Here is a 10451-nt window from a genome sequence, read left to right as displayed (position 1 = left end):
ACGTAGTTTGTCTTTGGCTGAACAAAGTGATTATGAACCTGAGCCGCTGTCCTTCTGCTTATAGACGGTAATTTTGTTACACGATGTGGGGTGGTAATTATGCACCAGACACATTACTGGGCAGTGTGAACACAGGTCATATGTTTCTAGTTACTAAATCCCCCTGTTGGCTCTATTGTCAGGGATAATTGGGTGCCGCGTTGTCAATTTTCCCTTCTATTTCTTCAATCAGATTTTCACCATATTGCTTCCTGACAGAGCCAGAAATTTCTCAGAAAGCAAGAAAAACAGAAGTGTAGTTGAATTCATGAATCTACCATGCTGTCAAAACCATTACCAGTGGTTTTCAAATGTCCCTTTGTACATGGTACTGAATATTATTTAATCATGGAAGTTAACATTTATATTGCATTTCTTTTCTTCAGACTGGATTCTTTATTATATCTGATTCATAGATACGCTTATACATAATTTTGGAATTGTTTCCTTCCCATGAAATTTTGACATCCAATTTTTAATGCATCCTTACAGGCTGTGAAGAATTTCTAATAGGACTCTTTTCTTAAAAAACGCACGGCCTAATGGTCGCCAAACTGTGGAAAGAACCAAGATGCCCTTCAACGGACGAATGGATAAGGAAGATGTGGTCCATATACACGATGGAGTATTATGCCTCCATCAGAAAGGATGAATACCCAACTTTTGTAGCAACATGGACGGGACTGGAAGAGATTATGTTGAGTGAAATAAGTCAAGCAAAGAGAGTCAAGTATCATATGGTTTCGCTTATTTGTGGAACATAACAAATAACACGGAGGACATGGGGAGATGGAGAAGAGAAGGGAGTTGAGGGAAATTGGAAGGGGAGATGAGAGACTATGGACTCTGAAAAACAACCTGAGGGTTTTGAAGGGGTGGGGGGAGGGAGGTTGAAGAACCAGGTGGTGGGTAATAGGGAGGGCACGTATTTCATGGAGCACTGCGTGTGGTGCAAAAACAATGAATTCTGTTACGCTGAAAAGAAATTAAAAAAAAAAAACAAAACCAAAAAAAAAAAAAAAAACAAACCGCACGGCCTAAAAGGAAATAAATATCTAAAAATTAAATGTGGTTTTAAATAATAGTATCCCAAATAATCATGGGAAGATTAGAATGAGGATATCTAATCTCTTAACTGCTTTGCTTTATTTACTTTTTTTCAGGTTTATCGAGATATAATTGACAAATAAAATTGTATATAATTTAGGTGTATGAGGTGACAATTTGATGTATGTATATTGTGAAATGACTACCACAATCAAGCTAATTAACACATTCATCTCCTTCCCCAGTTACCTTCTTTTTGTGGTGAGAACACTGAAGATCTACTCTTAGCAAATTCCAAGTATGTAATACAGTGTTACTGCCATACATTAAATCCCAGAGCTTCCTCATCTTATAACTGAAAGTGTATGCCCTTTGATCTACATTTCCTCATTATTATTTATATTTTAATAAGTGGTGTTTGTCTCAAAAACAATGTTATTTTTTTTAAAAATCCCTTTTAAGATCCATATCAACTGTCAATTTGTTTCCCTATTGTTTTCAAGTACATAATATTTTTTTGTACATTGAATTAGCAACTTTCAGCATCACAACTTATTGTAACATTCCACACTTGTGATACTAATTATTAGATTAAATGATGGCTTTTCAGATCTGTCACATTATGGATGTGATATAGATCCTGAACTGGATTGAGGCATTACACCATCCAAGGGTCTCAACACCACATCACCATCTCAAGGCTCTGTCCTTGGGGAACAGCCTCTGAGAGCTGGAAAGGCAAATGGAATCCACATTTCAAAGAAGGGGAGAGGATGAGGAGCCTCTGAGTGCCGGGGTCCAGCCCATGGATCAACAGGCAGTCATATTCTCTCAATGACCTCCCCAACACTTGAATAACCAATAGGTTCTTTACACTTTGGCTTTAGGTTTCTTTGCCTGAAAGCCTTCAGTCAAGAAGCTGTAAGGAAAGGAGAGCATGAAATACAAAAATTAAATGGTCCAAGTGGTCATATAGTCAAACCCCCTCCTTTTACAGGTGGGGAAACTGAGGGACTCCGTGACCATCTAAAGCCATGTGTTTGTCACTGCAAAACTGAGACCAAACCCGAGATCCTGAGCTCTAAGCCACTGTTATTTCTGCTGTGGAGACACCTAGCAAGTGAACTAGAGAAGCACAGTATTTAAAAGAACCTACAGCTATGTCAAATCATAGACGGGGCGGGAGGGGGCAGGGAGGGGGGCAGGAGTGGGCAGGAGGAGGGTAAAATGTAGAGCTTTGCATCCAAACTTAAATTGCCATCAACTTTAAAAAGGTAAAACTTTGGGGAGCCTGAGTGGCGTTCAGTGGGTTAAGCCTCGGCCTTTGGCTCAGGGAATGATCTTAGGGTCCTGGGATGGAGCCCCACATCGGGCTCTCTGCCCAGCAGGGAGTCTGCTTCCCCCTCTGTCTCTGTCTGCCTCTCTGTCTACTTGTGATCTCTATCTCTCTGTGTCAAACAAATAAATAAATAAATAATCTTAAAAAAAAAAAAAGGTAAAACTTTGAGTTATAAAATAATGAAGTCACCTAAGCAGCCACCTGTTGGCTCCATTGGTTAAGCGACTGCCTTTGGCTCAGATCATGATCCTGGAGTACCAGGATTGAGCCCTGCATTGGGCTCCCAGCTCCATGAGGAGTCTCCTTCTCCCTCTGACCTTCTCCCCTCTCATGCTTTCTCTCACTCTTTCTCTCTCAAATAATAAATAAAATCTTGGGAAAAAAAAAAAGATAACCAAGTCATGGGGATCCAATGAACAGTGTGGTAACAATACTGTAGAAAGTAGAGCTTTACGAAGACAGGATTCCAAGCCTGTGCCCAAAGATGGTCTGTAATCTAAGGAAGGAGGCAGAGTATGCCCACAGGACACAGTGCATGAGCAAACACAGTGACCTGGGGACAGAGAGGAAGGCTCAACAAACATGTGCAGCATTAAGTGCATCATGGAAGGCTTCCCGGAGGTGGTAACAACCCCTTGCTTTCTTTTCTCTTTGTCCAAGTTGGACCTCAGGGGCAGAAGGTGAAGTTAACATATTCCGCACATCGTAGCCGATTATCACTTATCACGGGTCTATGCCAGTCTCTTGCTTTGTATGCTTTTCGCTTTGCTTCTCCCCCATCCCGTTCCCTTCCTTCCATAGATGGCCATTCTAACATTCAGTGTGACCCATTTTTTTGGGTATGAGTAGATCTCAAAAGGCTCATCACTATACAGCAATGACAAATTTATACTTATATGTAGTGGTGGGTGTTAACCAAACTTATTGGGGTGACCATTCTGCAATATATACGGATATCAAATTATTATGTTGTATCCCTAAAACTATTACAATGCTCTAGGTCACTTATATTTCAACGTTTAAAAAGTTAAATAAATACATAAATAAGAGAAACTACTGTTGAACTATCCTGCAATCTGAAAGATTGCTGTTTGCCCCAACTGGTGGCTTTATCAGCACTCTGGACTTGTTTCAGAGTCCACTCCCATGCACACCCCCAGATTTGTCATGTTTGCTGTCTAAAGCCCTGAGACCATGGGCCCAGCAGCCCAGCTGGAAGGAGGGGTGGAGGGGGAGCTATAGGAGCCCGTGTTTGGTCAGTCCGTCTACCCACGTGACTCACAGATCCTGTCCCCCTCCCTTGCTAGCTGGGTCTGTTGCTTCCCACGTCCCAAGAGCCAAACCAGCCCTCCAGGCGGCAGCCAATCTGGGCATTGCCAGGAGTGTGGGCAGCAGGTGGGGCGGAGCAGATGAGGCAGGCGGGGCAGAGCTTCCAGGCAGGGAGGGAGGGCCCAGGAGCAGAGCCTGATGTGGAGCTAGAGAAGGGGGGATGCTCCCCACAGTCTCTGGGAGGTGGCTTGGGAACAGGGTCTAGACATGGGTCCCCGTTTGCACGCATGCGTGCTTGTTTCCCATGCTCCCACTCAAGGGACAGAGCTACTGTTGGACCTGCTGCACCAGGAGGAGTCAGTCCGCACTGGGAAATAGCCAATGGCTTCATGTGTTTGCAGCCTTGCCCAGCCAGCTCAAGGAGTTCTGAGCAGCCACAGCGCTTCTGGTTCAAAGTCAAGGCCTTTGAGAGGCACCAGGGTGGGTGGACGCCACTCTACCCGGTCGGTCTAGGACTCTTGAAAAACATGGATCAGAGAAAAGCCAAGCTTTGAGCGGCGGATGGGTGACTTTAGATTCCCGCCTTCTCCCAGCTGGGCGTGGGAACAAGAGGCGTGGCTTTTCACGAGTGGATTTGGGGAGCTTCCCACTGGAAGAACGAGTAAGCAGCCAGCTAATATGGTTAGAGTCTGTCCTGGTGGCTGAGCAAATCCCCAAAGAGACCGAGCCTAGCAAGGAGCTGTTAGGGAAACCGGAAACCTCAGATGTTGCGGAAGGAGCGTGGCTTGGAATGGTCTGAGCTCCGTGCTCCAGATCAGCTCAGAGAGCTGTGCAAGGTAGCCCCCAACTGCCCCAGGCAGCCCAGGACGCGGCTCGCGTGCAAACAAGCCATGGAGTCCTTTCCTCCAGGGGCTCAGACGACAACCTCATTACATGTCTGCCATAGTCATGGGCTTCGGTGTAAATAAAGCCTGCTGTTCCCTCTTCTCCAATATTGTCACCTAAGCCCACTTCAAAGACATGTACAAAGGGAACAGAGGGGTTCTCCCTACACTCAAATTTGTCTAGTCCACTTATATTTATGGTATGGTTCTATTTCTTTCTCTCCCCTTCTGAATACACCTGTCTTTTCATTATTATTATTATTATTATTATTATTATTATTATTATGAATAGTCTCTTGATAGGGAGAAATGCATCCTGCGTCCTTTAAAGACTTTGGGGGACCGCAGACCATGTGCGGAGCATAGCGCTGACCTCCGTGGTGATTCAGCCCTCTGCGAACATTCTGTCTACCGAGGAGATAAAGGGCACACCGAGGACCAGTGCCCCGACTTAGAATGCCACAGGGAGGTAGAGATAGGCTGTTTGGGTTATCCAGGAAAAGGGAGAGATTACTGCAAGTGTGGGCAGAGGAGTAAAATGTTGAATCGTGGAAAAGGCTTAAAGGACAGGAGAGATTTGCACGGTGGAGATGGGTATGTGGGGGTACGGGTTGTAAGTGAAAAGTCATTTCAGGTTGGATGAAAATTCCTGGTGTTTTTGTTTTCCTTTTCCTTTTTTTTTTTTTTTTTTTTTGGTTGGGGGAGGCAGGGATCCTCCTTTATTTGTGGAGAGAGAGAGAGCACTCATGCAAGGGTGGTGTGTAGGCAGAGGGAGACGGAGAAAAGAGAAAGGGAATCCCAAGCTGACTTCCCACTGAGCATGGGCCTGCTGAGGAGCTCAATCTCATGACCCCGAGATCAAGACCTGAGCCAAAATCAAGAGTTCCACGCTTAACCGAGTGAGCCACCCAGGTGCCCCTGCCGGAATGTTTTTCCGATACCTGATGCACACACATTTCCCTTGACTCCCCGGGGGCTCAGAAACCCCACGTCCACGTACATTCAAACCGCTCTGTTTGGTTGAGTCCCTGGGGGGACGCTAGTGGGCACCTGGTTTTCTCTCCTTTCCTGCCCCCTTTCCCTCCCCTCTCAGTGGCCAGTGGTCCACCTGCTGTGGCAGTGTGAGAACCACGACGGGGACTGGTGGCTGCTCAGTGGAGCGAGGTCTACTGCTGAGAAGGCTGCTGGGATGGCCCTCGTGCCCGGTTTCCATCTGGGGACCAGAGAGTGGTCTCCCTGAGGCCTCTGCCGTCCACCCAGTGGACCTGAGCTCAGGACCTGAGCATGCAGGCTTCCAGGGAGGAAGGAGGCCAGGCCTCCAAGCTCCCACTGCCGCTGCCGGGCTCCACTCACCTAGCCTTGCCCCTTCCAGCTGGTTCATTCTCTCCACTGCGCAAATCCTCTTCCTTTTCTTCTTAAAATATGCTGCCTGCCCAGGCCTCCTCCAACTTTCCCACAAAGTTACATTCCAACACACTCATCTTTGGCGTTCCCTTGAAGTTAGGTTTCGCTTAGGAGAGTCCATCGTGGGAGAAGGGGAAGGGACAATCCCTCAACACCCCGCCTTCCTACTGGTTTGCTAATACCCAACTTCCTGCAGGACAGGCAGGGGCCCCTCCTCCAAAGCCTGGTTTTCATTCCACGGTAAAACACAGCTGTTAAAAATAATTCAAACGTGAGTGGTCATAGAGGTTCTATTTGGGGTAAAAAAAACTTTGGACACGGTGATGATAATTAATGGAATTAGTGCCACTGAGTCGTGCACCTCAAAATGGTGAAAATTGTAAATGTTATGTTATGTATATATTTTACCACAAAAAATTGCAAATATATATATATATGATATGAACCGCGGCTGGCTAATGTCGTTTTCCCTCTGATCTTCCAACCATTGACCTGATGGAGAGAAAATTGCTCCACACTTGTAGTGGAGAAGGCTCTTTGCCTGTCAGGGGGCAGGGGGAGTCCCCGAGGGGCAAGGAGCAGGGCTGAAGCTTGGGCTGCTCCCCAGTGAGGCTCCCTGGGCTACTTCCCCTCAGGGGCAATGGCAACTACACTTTATAGCCCTTTCCCAACAAACAACACATCCTCCCTGGGCGTGAGCTCTGACGGAGGCAACATGGTGGACGCCCTGTTAGCGTAGAAGTAGGAGGGGAGACGAAGCTGGTAGATTTTGGTGTTGGAAATGGACATTTGGGGAAATAAAAAGGAGTATTCACTCTTAAATCCATGCCCGGCTGCCCCCTCCTTGAGTGAATAACAGAGGATTCTGTGGGATTTCTATTTCAAATTCTTCATTTATTTGGACATTCACTTGGTTGTGACTCCAAGTTATCAAAGATGCAGGATGGGAACTCTGTAGCGGGAGCAGTGACGTGAGGCAGAGACAAGATGGCGGAGAGGACAGGGTGTTCCTAGTCTCTCCTTCTCTTCCTGTTAGGGTACCATCTGAAAAGTGTCCAGATAGTGTCCCACAGCACAGACACCACAGCAAAAGAGTGTGCAGCTCAGTTGAATGGGTGAGCTTCCTCTTCCATGGGTAAGGCCCTCCCCGCGACAGGGGGGCGAACAGGCAATCTGGAGACCCTGCCCCATGCGCTGTGGGGGTGTGTAGGGGAGAGCCGTGGCCCATCACCTTCTCCAGTGCCCCAAACCCAGATTTCACGTGTAGGGTGACAAGATCTAGGCTGGGAAAGCTACGGGAGGAGAGGGGACTCTATAAGATGCTTTTCCCTCAGGGACCCCGTAGGTCAGAACCAGAAGCAGGTGAGAGCTGACTGGACTATCTTGATTTCTCCAAAGGGAGGAGGATCAACGATACTATGGTTTGGTGAGGAGCAACGGCCCTTGCTGTGGTTGACTGGCTGTGGAATTCCCGGGCAGCAAGGCACAAGGGCTGGTCATCAGGAGGCCACAATGGCTGTCAGACCCAGCAACTCATGTCAATTGGGGTGTGGCTTGGCCCAATAAGGACTGGTGATGAGATGGCGTGTGTTCAAGTTGCTGTCCTACACTGGTCCGTCTGGACTGGGAGACAGACCTCATGACCCCCTGCCTAGAACTGCCTCCTGGTATAAGGACGTGTAACCGTCTGAGATCACCCAGGGGGAGAATCAGACAAACGTGTTTGCTTTTCACTGAACAATTAAAATCGTTTTGCCTGCTGACCCTGTATTTCAAGGTGCCGGGCTTAGTCCTCAGTCCACGTCCCCACGCACTGGATCAGGCTGTTGGCAGGTGCATCCGGCTCCTTCCAGGGCTCAGGCAAGGAGGAGCCGCGTGGTTGGCAGACCTGTTCAGAAAGTCCTGGCTGTTTCTTAGGGTCCATCAGGGCAGGTCTCTTTTTCCTGGAGAACATGGACTCTCAGAGAAGATAAATGACTGTTCCTAGAGCCAATGAGTGACCTCAGTGTGACCAGACCCCAGGTTCGCTGATCCTCACCCAGTGGGCCCTAATGACAGCTGAGATGCAAGGTGACAGGTTCCAGACAGAGGAAACAAGAGGTGTGGTGAAGGGTTCCCCTCCTCCCCCCTTCCCAGCTGCACCCGGCTTTTCTCAATAGCTCCTTGCCTGCCCCACTCTCTACAACAGGCCGTGATTCAGAAGCGCCAGGGGTTAGGTGTGCCCTGAGAAGGGGGAGCAGGACCCCTAAGTTTAGAGGCAACTGGAAAACTCATCAGGTGTGTTCCCTCAGGCCACGGAGGAGTTCTAAGTGGGAACTGAGGGCCAGGCTCGGGCATTTAACAAGCCCTCACTGGAGCCTGGGGGACTGGGGGAGTGCAGTGAAGGGAGGGCAGTGAGCATAGAATCTAGGGGGGGGGGGCGGTGCTGTCCCCAGGGCAGTGAAGTCGTCCAGCCCTATGACAATGTGGCTGGGTGCCCGAGTAGAGCGCTGGGCCTCTGGAGGGGGTGGGGGGCTTCACAGCTGCAGCACTGTCCCTGGGAGACAGTAGGCCCCCCCATACCTGCCAGCTGCTTGCTAGGGGACTAGCCACGTCAGTCACCTTTCCCTCATGCTGTCTGATGTCAGATTTCCCTTTCTAGTCCATGCATCAGAGCCCTTCCACTCTGCAGCTCCCAGAGGTGGCATAGGCCCCCCCACCCCGTGATGTGTGCGGGTGGTGACAGGTGTGCGCCCACCTGAGAACACACACACCCTCGCAGCACTGCTCCCCCACCGCTCAGGGTGGCCGACCCAGGCCCCAGAGACATTCAGCAAGAAGGTCTCACTCGCTGAGCTGTTCAAACTCAGTAACAAAACTTCAACAAGGTTCTCCAGCAGCAGCAGCTGGTTCCGGAGCCAGAGAAGGAGGATTTGGGGGGTGGGGGGAAGGTTAGGCTTCCCTTTTTTGGTGCATTCCCCACAAAGAACCTTACACCACAGCCTTCTGAGTCCACTCAGGGTGTCCCACGAGGAGGGGAACATAGCAGGTTCCAGAATCAATGTCCACATTGGAACAGCAGCAGGGACCGCAGTCCCCATGATCACCAAATACAAAACTGGCTTGGGACCTGGGTCTCGGTGTCATTTCAGCAAGCAGGTCCCGAAGAGGTCCCCTGAACACCTTCCGCGCCCTTCTCAGATGCTGCCGTGCCCTACTTCTCACATCTCTCCTCACCAAGGTCCCCTTTCTTCTTCCATCCCTCAAGGAGTCTGGGGGTGGGGGGAGGGAAGCCTTCACTTAGCTTTCCCTGCTGCTCCTCTTCTCACAGTCCAAAGCTGGGGGGGAGCAAGGGAAGCCAGAGGGGCTGCAGTGGGGCTGGGGCTGGTGGAGGAAGGTTCAGGCACAGAAAGAGGCCCGGCTGCCCACTCGTCCTGCCAGCCCCCACCTGCGGGCACAGGGCCAGGCCCTGCCCTGGTTCTCAATGCACTGGGCAGTTCTAATTCCACTGTGAGGCGAGAAAAGCCAAAACAAACAAACAAACAACACTGAGATGTCCTTGTGGGCGGTTCGAGGGGTCCCCCGCTGCTCCCCGGTGTTCCTGCCGGGACAGCAGCGTAGGTATGTGGAGGGGTCAGGGGTGAAGGGGGTTACACGTCTGTACTAATAGCCCTTGGATTGGTGAAGGCCTCACACCCAGAGCCTGGCCACGTCACCGGGTAACTCTGGGGCACTGCCAACTTGAGGGGCAGGGGTCCCCCTTCCTTGTAGTACGTAGGAGCGAAGGAGAGCCTCTCCCCTCCGCCCCCATTGGGCACCATGTCAGCCGTCCGTATGTAAAAGGGGGAGCTGTACGGGGAGCAGGCGGTGCAGTGGCCGGCCGCCCCCCCGCACGGCTGGCCGCAGGGCTCGCTGGTGAGAGGCGCCAGGCCGCCTCGGCCGTCGGGGGCTTGGGAGCTGCAGGCATTACAGCTGGGGCCTCTGGGGTGTGGGGGCAGGTCGTGCTCCTCCTCCTCCTCGTCTGCATCTCCGGCTCTGCTCTTCTTGCAGCAGTAGTACTGAGGGGACAGTGGGAGGGACACTTGAGGGACGAGGCTCCCCTTGCGGGGCACAAAGGCACCCGTGTCCCTGTCCACCAATGACCCTGCACAGAGCGCTTTTTGATGCTGGGACTAAAACCCACGTCCCACCAGCACATACTCCCAGCCTTGCCAAACCAATACCTTCCCTTTTCCGTCCCCCTACTTCACAGCGTTCCCTGCAGGCTGAGGTCGAGAGTTGCGGGACCTCCGTGTCTACTGAGGACGGGGTGGGGCCACAGTTCCCCCAGAGGGGTGCCTTTCCCACCACTCCCGAAATCTCAGCTACGCCGGAGACACCACACAGCGACCAGCTATCTTCCCGGCACAGCCTCTTTGGGGAACCCCCGAAGTGGACAGCGTGTGAGAGACACATGGCTGCCGTCTGGCTACCCTCGATTCCCAGCCCCC

At 50.6% G+C, this 10451-nt stretch overlaps 1 protein-coding gene across 3 annotated transcripts in view; it reads right to left on the bottom strand.

Moving 5' to 3' along the window:
* Positions 1–308: 308 nt before the first annotated feature.
* FAM163A (family with sequence similarity 163 member A) overlaps positions 309–10451 on the bottom strand; it is an 81302-nt gene continuing 71159 nt past the window's right edge. For 2 of the 3 annotated variants that reach the window (XM_045982117.1, XM_045982116.1), the window contains exon 5: positions 6910–10019. In XM_045982117.1, coding sequence (XP_045838073.1) covers positions 9612–10019 — 408 coding nt within the window. In that variant the 3' untranslated portion in view covers positions 6910–9611. Of the gene's footprint in view, positions 322–6909; positions 10020–10451 lie in introns of those variants that run through there. The other variant, XR_006815478.1, reaches the window with a different exon arrangement.

This window comes from Meles meles, chromosome 17 (genome assembly GCF_922984935.1).
Source record: "Meles meles chromosome 17, mMelMel3.1 paternal haplotype, whole genome shotgun sequence".
Classification (NCBI taxonomy): Eukaryota; Metazoa; Chordata; class Mammalia; order Carnivora; family Mustelidae; genus Meles; species Meles meles.
This window is presented reverse-complemented; position numbering and strand designations above follow the sequence as displayed.